At 42.4% G+C, this 14455-nt stretch overlaps 3 protein-coding genes across 3 annotated transcripts; 2 read left to right on the forward strand and 1 right to left on the reverse strand.

Annotated features, from left to right (window-relative positions):
* Positions 1–283: 283 nt before the first annotated feature.
* Positions 284–3011, forward strand: PpBr36_01999 (uncharacterized protein; the record flags this gene model as incomplete). Its single annotated transcript, XM_029889183.1, has 4 exons — positions 284–500; positions 686–768; positions 2114–2420; positions 2566–3011. The coding sequence occupies 4 exons, from the start codon at positions 284–286 to the stop codon at positions 3009–3011; spliced, it is 1053 nt and encodes a 350-aa protein (XP_029752097.1).
* Positions 3012–3715: 704 nt separating this feature from the next.
* On the reverse strand, positions 3716–4379 carry PpBr36_02000 (uncharacterized protein; the record flags this gene model as incomplete). Its single annotated transcript, XM_029889184.1, has 2 exons — positions 3716–3950; positions 4066–4379. 2 exons carry the CDS (start codon positions 4377–4379, stop codon positions 3716–3718), a joined length of 549 nt encoding a protein of 182 aa, XP_029750796.1.
* Positions 4380–5235: 856 nt separating this feature from the next.
* Positions 5236–6025, forward strand: PpBr36_02002 (uncharacterized protein; the record flags this gene model as incomplete). Its single annotated transcript, XM_029889185.1, has 2 exons — positions 5236–5522; positions 5584–6025. Coding segments are annotated over 2 exons (729 nt in total), but the record flags the coding sequence as incomplete, so codon positions are not given.
* Positions 6026–14455: the final 8430 nt, after the last annotated feature.

Below are 14455 nucleotides of genomic sequence, written 5' to 3' on the forward strand. Positions count from 1 at the left end.
CGTCTTACTTACTAAACGGCACCGTTTTGACAATAGTTGCAACAATAACCAGCTTGGCGAGTTGGATAAACAAATAAAAAGGTACTATAAAAGCTTAAGTTGCTTAACGAGGATAGTTCATAACACACATGCTAAGATATGACCGTGGCGCACTTCCAGGGCAAAAAGTCTCGCTTCGGCCGGAAAGAAAATAATAGAAAAGTATCCAAATTCAGTCCATGAATATTTTGGAATCGATAGTTATTTAACAACCCAGCAAATAAAAACATTCTTACATAACAGTATGGTCGCACTTCACAACGAGCGAAGGGAGGTTTTGATAAGCTGCAAACCTTTACGCCAAAGTGACTGCATAGGTGACCACCCTACTGCTGCGGATAAGAGTGGCAATACATTGGTATTATGTCCCGAGTTTTGGGGGCCACGGCCAGCTGGCTCCACAGACGGATCTGACTTTCGAGCTGTAGCTTTGTTAAAGGGGATTCTGCAGCTTTCATTCGGTAACTACCTGAGCTATATCTTACCTCTCAAAGCTGCGTTTGGATATTAACTTTAACTTGTAATATGTAGTCACAGGGTCATACCCAGGGTAAGTGACGTCATCTGATTTTACTTATGAACCTTTATGCTAACAAAAGAAAAGGGCAAATGTGGATACCATGGCTTCATTTTCCCTCATGGCCAGGAAGCGGTTGGATGCAGATCTCGCTCGCGAACAAGCCGAATACGATGAACTATGCCGAAAAGTCAAAGGTCGCATCGCAAGTTGTAAGAAAAAGCTGGGTTTCTCGTCAAATTCAAAGGAACCCAAGTCGTAGTCAAAGCCCATTAAGGCCCGACTCGGGTAGCTATCAAAGAGACACTTATTCTTCGCGGTGATTTCTCCATATCAAGAAAGAGAGATCATATACCTCTTCACAACTAGGGGCACAACCTCCATGGGTTCTAGGGAGTATCGCTCTTCAAGCTGAATGTTGATGTAAAGACTGGACATTCAGTACATATTTTGCCGACGTCAAGAGTGGCATAGTGAGTCTTCTGCTTGGGCACCGGGATAGGTCAAGATAAAAATGGGCAAGGCTTAGCGTAGAAATAAACACCCTAACCCACATCAAATAGGAAGCTCAATTTGTTTTTATCTTTAGTTACGGGCCGAGGTGGAATTCTCCGCAATTTTACGATAATGCCTGTATGGTTATTTGGTTGTTTGTTATGTGTGTTTCTGTACCTCTTTTTTTTTTCTTTTTTTTTTTTTTTTTTTTTCTTCTCTCTCTTCACGTTCCTTGCGCGTTGTCTAGTAAACGGAACACGTAAACCACTTTCAGACTTACTATTGTTTGGGTGTGTGAAATCTGTCCTGGTAATAATGGCAACAGCTATTCTCCGCGACCTTGCTTTACCGGTGGAAGCCGCCACATAACCCGACCCGTTTCAGGCGCCATCCATGCCGACGAATCCCTGCCTCGCACAGCGAACACCTGTTGTAGAGATACCCTGATGTCATCGTTCGGACAACCTTGACTAGGCAGGCCGATGTTTGCGAATCAATGTTGACCCGCTCAATTAAAGAATGTATAACCGTCAGTGTGCCATCGGGGAGACTGGACTGGGAAGCCGAGTTGGAGAGAGATCCTTGACAGAATCGTGTGCGCAAACATTTTTATTATATGAACATGGGTTAGTAGCTATGCTGGCCATGTACGGTCTGTTAGCTAGCAATTGGGAGAATCTCAGGTCAAGCGTAACAATCTGGTTTTGCAAACCTTCACCGTGTTTTCTTTTTTTCCTATGATTTTCAGATCTATAGATCCGCGTCGGCCACAGAAAAACGACAGGCACGAATCTGCACCCAAATGGCGACCGACCGACACCGTCTTACCGGTACATGCAATCGACAACACTGCTACTTTAGAGGCAATCGTGACCAGCCAAGCATTGGGATTCAACGATGTTCTCGATGGACATCTGCTGCACAGCTCCCTGATGGAGCTCTTGAGCACCGGGAACTGGAAAGGGCTTGGCGGCCGTTTTCGAGTCAATGTGCGCCTCCCACAGGTGTAATTCGTTCTGGATAATGACGCGGGCAATGGACACTGACGTCTTATCAATACAGAGCGCCAACATGTTGGAGCTCCATGTTCCCACCCGCTTCTCAGACGCGGTACCTGCAGTCTCGTATACGCACGCAAAGCACCCGGGCTTGAAGCACGAAATCGACGACATGGGCGGCCTGCACGAGGATCCACTGGCTGTCGTGGAGGCGGATGATGGCCCAGACGAGGAGCCTTTTGTCCTTGAACAGAAGCGGTTCCAGGGCTTCAGCCTCTTCATGTTCTCCATTAGAGCCCTGGGGGCCTGGATCTTCTCGCCCAAGATCCTCCACAAGGGCATCTTCATAACCAGCCGCCCTCTTCGCCCAGGTGAAGCAACGAGTCGTCCAAGAGCAAGAGGCGCTGTACAGGGATGAGCCAAGCAAAAAGCCATTCATCAGCAACGGAGACGTCTTCTGCTCGTGGCTGGTACGATTGGCATGCTCGGGAACGTTCGCCACGTCGAACAGGTCAGTGGTCCTCATGTCGGCGGTCGACATTCGATCGAGGCTCCAGAGGCTGTTCAAGCCCCGGACCGTCTACGCACAGAACATCCTGGCTTTCAACTTTACGTCGGTGCCTATGGCCGACGTGTTGATGGGCCCCCTGAGCCGCTTCGCACGCCATATCCGGGAGAGCCTGATGCTCCAGACCTCGGAGACGCAGATGTACGCGGGAGTCCAACGCAATCTGCGGTCCATCGCGACGAGCGGCAGAGTGCCCCTCTATGCGGATTCGGACAGCGTCATGGTGGTCATGTCCAACCTCACAAAGCTGAGTTGGCATGATGTGTTCAACTTTAAGCCCGCCGTCGTTAAGACGGGATCCAGCGGTGAGAAGGATACCACGGGATTGCCCGTGTGGCAGGTTGCTTGCTCCGAGTCGAAAGACAGCTATGCCACCTCTCTCATGCTGAACTGAGCGGACTTGGATGGCAACTACTGGGCCGAAGCCACTCTTCCAGCCCCGGCCTGGGAGAATCTGGAGAAGCAGCTCTTGAAGTGGGAGCGATCGGGAGCGATAAAGACGAGATAAGGAGACTAGAAAATCCACCCAATTCCGGAAGATCAAACCTGTCAATAAGATTGCCGTTTCGGATTCAGGTGGAAAGATGAAAGGAACACGGGGTTAGCACAAGCTCTAAAATTACGGACTCATCATGAGATTTTAGCTTTGGACGCTTATCCTACTGCGATATAGACTACAGACGCATAGCAAGCATCAAAAAGCCAAGAAATGCAACGAATGAGAAGATTTTCCAGTCTTACACTCGTTACTGACTTAACTGTGCGTTAGCAACAAGCACCTTGAGCGAGCAAACCCACAAGAAACACTGACAGCCAACCATCGAATATTGTAATTGTATACGAATAACGTTTTTCAGACTAGACTAGTCTAACTGTTGCTCCTATCTTGAGAAATGCTCCCTAGCATAAGACACCAACTGGGGGGGGCTATGCGAACAGGCAACATCTCTCCCGAATCTCGTACCACTTCGGTGTTGCGCATAAAACCATACCGGGGAAGAGTAAGATAGAAAAGCCAAAGCCCATACATATCCCAGAGCCCTCTTGACGATTCTTGGTAGCGGGATAACCTTGGCCAAGGTAGCCTGGAGCAGATCTTCAAAGTACGATGCCAACAGGCTGGAGAATAAAGGTCGTGAAAGAAACGGCTTTCGAGATCGGGATCCCCATGCCCACGTCCGAGGAGATGTGGCATACGCCAGAGAGAAAGAAGGCAAGCCACAGCCGCGTGTAAACAGACACCAGGGTGCGGCGAGGGATGCCGAGAACCTCGTCGGAAATGGCGTCGGCGTGCCCTGTCACCCATTTACGCCAGGTCTGACGCCAGTAATGACTGCAGAGGTTCCAGATTAGCAAGCGGAACAGGGAGAACTCGGGAGGGTCGAGATGTGCAGGCCTTAACCCCCAACGAATAGGCCTCCAAAGGCGAGCCAAACAAGGGCGGCCACGAAGCCGGGCTGTCCAGTCCCGCCAAGACGACTAGCAACGACAGAGAATTGGTCTGGAGCATCACGGCGCAGTAGATGGTGGCATAGAACGACATGGTTGACGCCAGCCGATAGGCCAGATCCTGCCGTGAGAGGCTCATGACATCAAAACCCAGGGTTTGTTTTGGCAGCGAGTAAAAGACTGGGTCGGCGGGCGGCAGGGCCGACATGGCGTCTGGTAGAAAATAGGCGAACGCCGTCTGCGCTAGCGTTCTAACGGCGTAGGAGATGCGAGACCGTGGCGCGCTGTGCGGCGGGATATTCGAGATCTTCATTTGCCATTTGGTTCCGATCCGTCGCAGGTTCCATACCGTGACTGCGACACGGAAGATGGCGATAGACCAATGAAAAGGGAGAATCTGCAGAGTAAAAGTCGCTCCCCACGGCCCGAGAGATGATGATGAGTTCCGAACTGCTCATGAATTGTATTGCAAAACATGGCAAGACGGTGGCGGCTGTCAAGGGTGACTGGGACAGTTGCAGCAAATGTCTTTTTTGCAGCGCAAAAGTAATTGCGCCGAGGAAGCACACGGCGGTTGATGTGTATTCTGGTATTGCTGATTCATTTGACCAAACAACCACGGACGAAGTCGAGATTGTGATGAATACTTGTAAAAGTCTCGTCCCATACCTTCATCCGGGGTTCCATGCCCCACACAGATAGCCCTATTTGAGCAAGGCCGACGGTCCGTGTATATCAGATCACTCCCATCTGAGCAGTTCGGTAATTGAGTCGAACATTTTAGTTTTGGGAGTCTCCACCACATTTACTCTTAGTAAAGACAAGTAAGTTATGATGAAATTTTATGTCGAATCGCTCCAGCTCAGTTGTTGGCAGAGACAATATTAGTAAGCTATTTTCTTTCTTTTTCTTTTCTCTTTTCGAACCCAAAAATCACGGGACTCTTTCATCAACCCCAAACGACATGTCAAAATACGCAACCGCCTACGCCAATCCCCAGGGTCCGGAAAATTCGCGGCCTACGGCGCTTCAAATTGTCGAGGACGAGGGACTCATTGGCAAGCTGGCCGGAAAAGTCGTCCTCATCACCGGCACCAACACCGGCATCGGCCTCGAGACGGCGCGCGCCATAACACGCCACGGGGGCGACTCTTTTCGTCACGGCCAGGGACCCTGCAAAGGCCCAGGAGGCCGTCGCCAACATCAAAAACCACAGCCCTAGTTCCGATGCGCCCGTCTACTCTATCGAGCTTCGGCTGGACTCCCTGGCGTCGGTGCGCGCAGCGGCAGAGGCGTTCTGTGCCCAAAGCGACAGGCTGAACGTCCTCATCCTCAACGCCGGGGTCCTGGCTACGCCGCAGGGGAAAACAGAAGACGGCATCGAGACCCAATTCGCGACGAACCACCTGGGCCATTTCCTCCACTTCCAGCTGCTCAAGCCGGTGCTCCTCGCCTCGTCTACGGGCCGAGTTCCAGTCCCCGGTGGTCGCCGTGTCGTCCATGGCCCACCACCGCAGCACCGTCCACCTCGACGACGTAAACTTTGAAAAGGGGGAGTACAAGCCCTGGGATGCGTACGGGCGCTCCAAGACGTCCAACGTACTCTTCGCCAACCAGGTCGAGCGGCGCTACGGCGCCGAGGGGCTGCACGGCCTCTCGGTCAATCCGGGCCTTATCCTCACCAACCTGCTCCAGCACTGCGACAGGGACGAGTTCCGCAGCCTCATGAGCAGCGACGCGGCACAGGTGCTCATCAGCGCCCCTGCCCAGGGCGCGGCGACCACCACCTACGCCGCGGTGGGCGCCGAGTGGGAGGGCCTGGGCGGGAGGTATCTCGCCGACCTGGCCGATAAAACTGATGCCGGCGACATGACAGGCCCGGCGTCGTGGACAAAGGATAAGCAGTTGCAAAAGGAGCTCTGGGAAAAGTCCAACCAGCTTGCAGGGGTTAAGGAATGACGGGAAGGGTTAGCACCGAGTTTCAGGATCTTTGTCAGTGGGCTGTTGTTTGATTTGTTCGTCAGGTGATGGCTTATATGAGTTAGCGCCCCCAGCGATGCATATGATCTTTTTCTTTTTCCCTTTTTTTAGGCCATAGTATTGAAATACGGATTGTGTCTGTACAGGCTGGTCGTGCGAATAATGAGTGAATGGCTGTACGAATAAGTGGTCGTAATGCGACTATGCCTAGTCTCTGTGCTCAGCCTAATTATTCTGCGAGTCGGTGTTATTTATACAGACACTACTGTAATTAATAGTATTAGGGATCTTGTGATTGCTGCGATCGGCAAAGCAATATAACAGAAAAGAAATGGTATTCTTATTTTTCAACTCAGCCAAGTATAACTATGTACAAGATCGCGCAGATCTGTTTAAACTCTCTGCTCTATACACGTAAATTATCCACTCGCACGTCTGCCCATGAACAGACAATTCGCTTATTCCAGTTTTGATCACTGTTTCGCTGCAACGAATTTGGGCAACCGCATCTCTAGAGCTGTTTACGATTGGCAGGCGACCAGGTTTGCCAATCTTTGATAGGACCCGTATCTTCTCTCCAGGTTTCAACCCAATGGCGGTATTTTTTGGGCTGTGTGCTTACTATGTCTGGTTTGCGAGGATCGTTGGGCTTTAATGGACTCAAGGACGACGGCCGCTTTTTCCATATAGGAGGCTTCCCTGGGCTTATGATATACCAGCCTATAACGTTTGCCCAAGGTATCGTATCTCTTACAGCGATTTCGTTTTCGTTCGGACGAGGGGGCTTTTTGCCATCTTTTTTATATGCTTCCTCAATATCGAGACATTTACTTTCAATCCCGGCGGTAGATATAGCATAAACATAACTTTCGATTTTGGGGAACCGTAAATTGGCCCAAAAGATTGCAAAATCTTTATTGCCCGACGTTGATATCCACGGGTCTCTGTTCGCCGTGATCAAATCTTCTGGCCAAGTAACATGGTCGTGGTAGGTCATGTGCTCGTCCTTTTCAACCCCATACCGTCCGCCTCGGCAAGCAAAGCCGTCGAGTGCCCAAAGTCTTTCGGGCGCCCGGGGGTCCGCTCGGTAAATAAGGGTTGGGAGCGCGGATGACACTGGGTTAAAAAGCAAAAAAACAAAAAATATCCTTAATGAAAACCGAACAGTAAGCATTCTTTGAAAGTCAAGTTATAATAAAAGTTTCAAAAGATAGAAAACCGTAAGGGAGAAAGTTGAAAGAGGATATTAGTGACCATAAGTATAAAAGGGAAAAGATTACAAATAAGTGTTTCCCAAACTATTAATAGAAATTGAAATCAGAAATCAGAATTGTTTTCTACGGCAGATAGTTTTACCGTTTATTGGCAAGATTAACTTTGGTTTTTATTAAACCCATATATTTAGTATACAAATTGTAATATTTAAGCATAGTCATGAGCAAATTAAACCTTATATATTCAAATTAAAACAGGCATTAATGTGGGTTTTATATAAAAACAACAACAAAACTCGAAATAATAAAACGCGGGTTATCTTATCCTTTTGCGATTCTTACTTATTTTATTATTTTAATATTTATTTCTATGCAATGTTTTCACTCTGAGTTCTGCGGATATAGTCCGTATATAATACAAATACCCGCTATAAACGGCGAAATGCGACAAATTGTCCTCGGACTAAAAAGAGCGCGATTTTCTTGGCCAATTTGATTGGCCGAAAAACCATGTGGCTAAAAGGTACATGGAACGTTCGGTCCCCGCCGGGGTCTAGCCTGGGCACTGAAACTATTGAAATTATGTATTGAAAGCTACAATTGATTTACGGTCAATTGTGGACCTTTGGGCTTCAGGGATAAGCATTGAGATTAGGACGTGTCCATTTCTAGAACTTTACGTCACTGCTATTCCAACGTGTTTCGTCAGTGTACCCGACTCACCCGGTCAATTACGACCCGCGCATTAATTAGTTCGATTCGAATTGTTTTTAGCATAATATTACGGTGACAGGCAAAAAAACCATCCCTTGACACCGTGCATTTGTCGATGTGACTTTCACAACGCTAACTAATTTTGGCGTAATTTAGAAACCTTTAACCCACAGGTATTTCCTCCTTTTTTTACAGGTATCGTTGTTTTTTTGATATGTAATAACTATTTTAACGATTTTAACACCTAAAATTACGGCCGCGATCGATATTTCGGTGTTTCTTTTGTCACATAATATAGCCGCAATGCGTTGTTCAGCCTTGCAAAAATAACGGATAAAATTGTTATTCAGATTTTACGTTAATTGCCATTAGAACCAGACATCTTACCGAACCCCAACGAGTACGCGTTCGTATTTTTATACAACGCCGGGTTGGGGTTCCACACACCTGCAAAATCGCCACCACTGTTTAGTAGTGGTGATTTTTACCCCTACCACCGTAGTAATAAGCCCCATGGGTTAACTGGGAGGCTTTGGGGCAGTTTACTTTTCGGGAGAACAGGCGATAAATATATTGTTCGCTGCCCGACAAAGCCAGTTAATTACGTATAGGGCATGGGCTTTACCTTTTTATATGCAAAAATGCTAGGCATGACGTCCGTAATACGGGGCCTGACGAAAAATTCTCTCCCCTAGTATCGTGTTTACATTTGTGCGCCTTCACCAGCTTGACTGTTCGCGGGGAGCATCCAGCACGGGCATTTCTTCTTTTTTGATCTAAACTATTTCCAAAGTTGGTAACGCTTACAAGGCCTACAGCACTGGACGACAGAGCGGCGGGGGATGCTTCTACCCTGGCCACCTAAGAATAAGCCGTATCCTTGGTATAACGAATTGGCGCGTTTAAATGTAATAAATAAGCGCGCTGTAATTAGTTTTATTACAATTACAAGGTAATCATCTAATTATATGCGGATACATAAAAGTCATAATATAAAACCCTCAAATTACCATTTTTTAATCCCTAATTAAGGACCTTAAAGGACAAGATTTTCTTACACGTCTCGTGAACCTTTGCAAGTTTGTTTATTGTTTTTCCTTTCCTTGGCGCAAAGTCTGTTTCGAAAGGCGCTCTAAAACTAGGCTCAAAAGTATATGGAACGTTTCTANNCTTTAATGACTTTTACATTGGGAGTGGAATGTCTGTTCCGGAATCCTTACCGTTCTTCGGGGGGTCTGTATAGTTCTATTAGGAGATCTATTGATGATTGATTATATTATACTATTGTATTCACACTGGCCGTGTTAAGAGTCTCACTTACTCTATGATTATAGCATAATGGTCTTGATTACATATTTCTTAATTTACAAGTATTTTTTAATAGAATAATAGTATTACTAATGTAAACGATAGAACATTCAATTTACGTTAAAGTTTGTGCTTTAGTGGGTAGGGGAAAACTCATCCCTGTATACAATTTTCGAAAGGTGTGAGCTTTGTAGTTTTTACCAACTTGGGTAGTAATTTGGGCAAAAATGTAAATACAGGTTTCAGAGAATCCCCCAAAGCAGTTTAGGTTGGTGAAAGCCTGCATATAAGTTTGTAATAATAATAATAAGGAGGAGAGCAGGGGGCCTGGTCCCGTAACATTAATTTGAAATGCAAAAATATATTACGGGACTGGCTTTAAAAAGTCCACCCCTTACCGTACGTATTCACATGGGTTTATATGAGCGTTATTATCTCTCGTGAGGTTTTAATACTTTGCGCATAATCGCTTTGTTTTTGTTTTGAAAGAAAAATGCTAAAATCGGAAACCTTTATACGGTCCACAGCGTTAAATTAATTGGTTAAGGGGATTTCTTTTTACCCTTGCAGCTTGCTCGGAAGTAATAGTGCATTAGGTTTAAAATTATAATATTCATACCCCTTTATAAAGCAAATTAGTTAAATTTCTATTAATAGGATAATAACTAGATTAAAATTATATAATACGTACACTATTAGCTTTTAATACTTTATTATATTCGCTTAGAAACCACGCTTACCCAATAAAATAGGTTGTATTTAAAGCAAATTAATCTTCTAGTATGTAAAGCAGCGATTTGCTTCCTCAATTTGCGTTTTAGCCCCTCGTTATACGTTTATTATTGGCAGTATTTTCCACATTTCCTTTCACTAGCTCTTATTACTTTTAACATTCAGTTGGCATATAGCTTGGAAATTTAATTTTTAATCCTTTTTTATCCCCCAACATGGTCCGAATTAATCTTAAACTCAATGTGCTAATAACCTTTATTGCAGCTGCTATTCCACCTATAATTTACCGGGGTATTGGCAGCAGTCCTGACGTCGTAAAAGCTTGGGGGGGTTTCCACTGTCGTGTTGGTTTTTTCGGTAAACCCAAAAACTCTTCGATAAGTGTTTTGCAGCACGTTCCAATGGAGCCCGGTAACCCCGGACATAATAGCGATCCGTGGACTTTAATTTCGAAAAAGTTACGAGTGGGTTAGGGGCTATTTGGGGCGCTATAAAAAGGGAAAAATGGAGCATATTTACTAGATTAAAACCGAAAGTCTTATAAACATGCTCAATATCGCCGAGGAATATAAGGCAATCGGAAAAGATTATGCCCATACGGTGGAAGAGGAAGTGGCTATTAAGGATTATATTCCTTGGTCTTATATTATAAATTGGGATACGTACCAAATAAGCATTGACAGAAAGGTAACGCCGGTAGCCAAATACGTTTTGGGCCAGCAAAGGAACCAAAGGCTATATTTGGCAAATTTTAACTGCAAACAAATTGCTATAAGATAATAGTTTCAGGGGGTATCCCTGAAGCCCAGAGCTCCACAATAGATCCACTTCGTTCGCTTCGCTCCATTTCGTGGTTTAATGGCGGTTTTGCAATATACCTGTGGGTCCATCTAAAAATCGCTCTGGTTCAGGTCTAAGGACAACTTATCGAATTTCGCCGCTTACGGCTGTATTTTCGTCAATTCGGCGACCAATATTCCGCTATAAAAAAAAGGAAAATCGTAAAAATCAACGATTTGTACGTTGGATAAAGCATTTAATAAAATTATTAATAAGGATTTAATTTATATGTTTATATGTATAATTGGGCAAATTCGCTAACCCTCGCCCTTAATCCGTTTATAGCGGTACTATTTTTCAATTTTTTGTCGATTTCCGATTTTCTTTTATATTATTTTTGTTTTTGAACCAAATTTTCAAATTTTTGCACGTAAGGGGTATTATACGTATAGATAATATTATAATATAGATTGGTATATATAATAAGCTATATAAACCGTTGAATAAACGGATAGGTAAGCTATATATAATTTTGTACATAATTTACAATCGAAACGCTTTTATATTATTACCAATTTTAACGACAATAAAACCAAGATTTCAGGGATTTGATTACGGATATAAACAGACGCTCATGTGGAATACAACTTATATTATTTGTTTTAAAGATTCTTTCATACAAAGAAATGCTAAATTTGTATTATTTTTCTATTTTTGCTTAATGTAATTCATTTTATATTAGTTTTGTTTTTCAACCAAGTTTTGAACTTCTTGCACGTGGAGGGTGGTGTATATATGCTTAATGATATGCAATAATTTGATATTTATACGAAGCTATATAAACCGTTAAATAAGCGGATAGGTAAGGTATTTATAATTTTGCATACAATTTACAATGGAAATGGTTTTATATTTTTATCAATTTTAACGATAATAGAACCAAAATCTCAGGGATTAGATTGCGTGTACAAAAAAGCGTTTACGTGAAACCAGATTTATAATACCCGCTTTTATTCCTTTTATATGTAAACAAATATTAAATTTGTGTCATTTCTGTATTTTTTGCTTTATTTAATTAAATAAAATTTGTGAAAAAGAAATTAGATGTTAATTGAATAAAATAGTAAAAAGAAATAGTTATATCAAAGTCTTGTTATTTATACTTGATAATCAGGCGAATTATCTGATCTTTTAACAATTTAATAATTTATACCAAAATCCTAACAACATACTTATTTTAAACGATAATTGCCTGCACTCTGCTCGGTTAAGCGGGCGAACATTAACATTTTCTAATTTATTAGCGATATATAAATAGTTATTATTATTCAAAATACTAATAAATATCATTAAAAATTATTAATTGTATTTAATATTTAGCTATTAAGTTTATAAAAACAGGTATAATAGCGCTTCCTGCGCGAAAAGAAAAAAGAAAAACTCAAACTCTATAGTACAGGTTTCCTTATATTTTTATGATTTTTTTTGTTTTAATTAAATATTTAATTGTGCATTATGGTTATACTTTCATTTTTCGCGTATCCCATATATACCGAATACAGTGTATATATCCGTTATAAACGCCGATATATGGTAAAATATTTTTAATTTTAAATGTGGTTACTGGCGATATTGCAGAATTAGGTATATTGTTAAAAGTACCGCCATAAACGGCGAAATGCGACAAATTATCTTTAAATTAGAATAAGGGCGATTTTTCCGGTTAATGTAATTGGTCGAAAAACTATATGGTTAAACGGTATATGGAGCGTTCGGTCCTTATTGCGAAGCAGGGGGGGTTAGTTTAAGCACTGAGATTAATTTACCGCCATGTAAACCATCTCTGGGTTCGCACGTACCGGCAATTTAATGAAATTTTTAATCCGATATAGGATAGTTAATATGTAAATGCAGGGTGGGTGTTAAACCCGGTATAGGGTAATTAACCCCATTCGCTAACCTTTGAATCGCCACTCCTATAATAAAATAAACGGATAATCCGGCAACCCCGACTGCCCCACTTCGGCATTATATACTGGGGCTTATATAAAAATAAAAAAGGGTCCATTGAATGCAAAATAACGCACATAATTAACAGTTTTTATATAAAATTTACAATTAAAACGCTCTTATATTTTAACCAAGTTTAACGATAATTAAGCCAAAATCCTAAGGACTTGGTTACGTATATAAGCAAACGTGCCCGTAGAATCCGATTTATAATACTTGGTTTTATTGTTTTTTTATATAAGAAAATGGCAAATTTATATTTTGTTTCTTATCTTATTTAACTGAATAAAATCTATAATCAAAAGGTTAAATGCAATTCATATATATGATTATAATAAAATGGTTATATTAAAAATCCTTTCACTTTTATTAATAATCCGGCGAATTATCACATTGTTTAACACATTACATATTAAAATAAGATTATTAACCTATCATTTACTTAAAGCGATAATTGCATAATCTCAATACTCAGACTAGACGCCCCTGCTTCGCAACGGGGACGGAGCGCTCCATATACATTTCGGCCACATGGCTTTTCGACCAATTAAATTGGGCGAAAAAATCGCCCTTATTTTAATTTAAGGACAATTTGTCGCATTTCGCCGTTTATGGCGGTACTTTTAACAATATACCTAATTCTGCAATATCGCCAATAACCACATCTCTAATTTAAAAATAGTTTACCATATATCGGCGTTTATAACGGATATATACACTGTATTCGGTATATATATGGGATACGCAAAAAATAATAGTATAACTATTATACGCAATTAAATATTTAATTAAAACAAAATAAAAATTGTAAAGCTATAAGGAAAGTTGTATTATAGAGCTTGAGTTTTTCTGGTTTTTTTTTGCGCAGGAAGCGCCATTATACTTGTCATTTTAAACTTGATAATTAACTATTAAATACAATTAATGATTTTTAATGATATTTAATTACTATTTTGAATAAGAAATGACTATTTGTGTATCGCTTATAAATTAGGACGCATTCATGTTCGCCCGCTTAACCGGGCAAAGTGCACGAAATAAGTGTTTAAAATGAATCTTTTATTAATACTTTTATATAAATTAATAAATTATTAAAAAATCGAATAATTTGGCCAATTACTGACAAAAGAAATTAAGACTTCAATATATATACCTTTTTTAGGACTTTGTTAAATATCTATCTACAGTGGGTGACCCACAAGTGGACATGCACCTGAAGTGGACACCTGTTTTGTTAGCAATTTCTAGCATCCTCAACACAACCCACCTACTTCAACGCGACAACGCACCGCAAATAACGCGTTTTTAAAGCCGAAAAAAGCCGTGATGCCGAGAGATTTGGAGTTTAGGCTTACCCAGGCGGTTAAAGCCGTAAAATCAGGCATTTCGAAAAATAAAGCGGCCGCGCAGTGGGCCGTGCCAAGAACCACCCTTATACGTCGCCTTAACGGCGTTTTCGATCGAAAATAAACCCATAAACCGTATTAGCTACTTTTTAACGAATAGGAAAGGTTCGTTAGCCGCTGGATCGAAGTCGAAAAGCTCGTTGGAAGGGCGCCCACGCATTAAATGATTAAAAATTTCGCTTTTTTTCTAGTACCGCCGAAAGAACGCGTAAACGCCTTCGGTAGGCGTTGGTTGGCCGGTTTTT

Source organism: Pyricularia pennisetigena, chromosome 2 (assembly GCF_004337985.1).
Source record: "Pyricularia pennisetigena strain Br36 chromosome 2, whole genome shotgun sequence".
Taxonomy (NCBI): domain Eukaryota; kingdom Fungi; phylum Ascomycota; class Sordariomycetes; order Magnaporthales; family Pyriculariaceae; genus Pyricularia; species Pyricularia pennisetigena.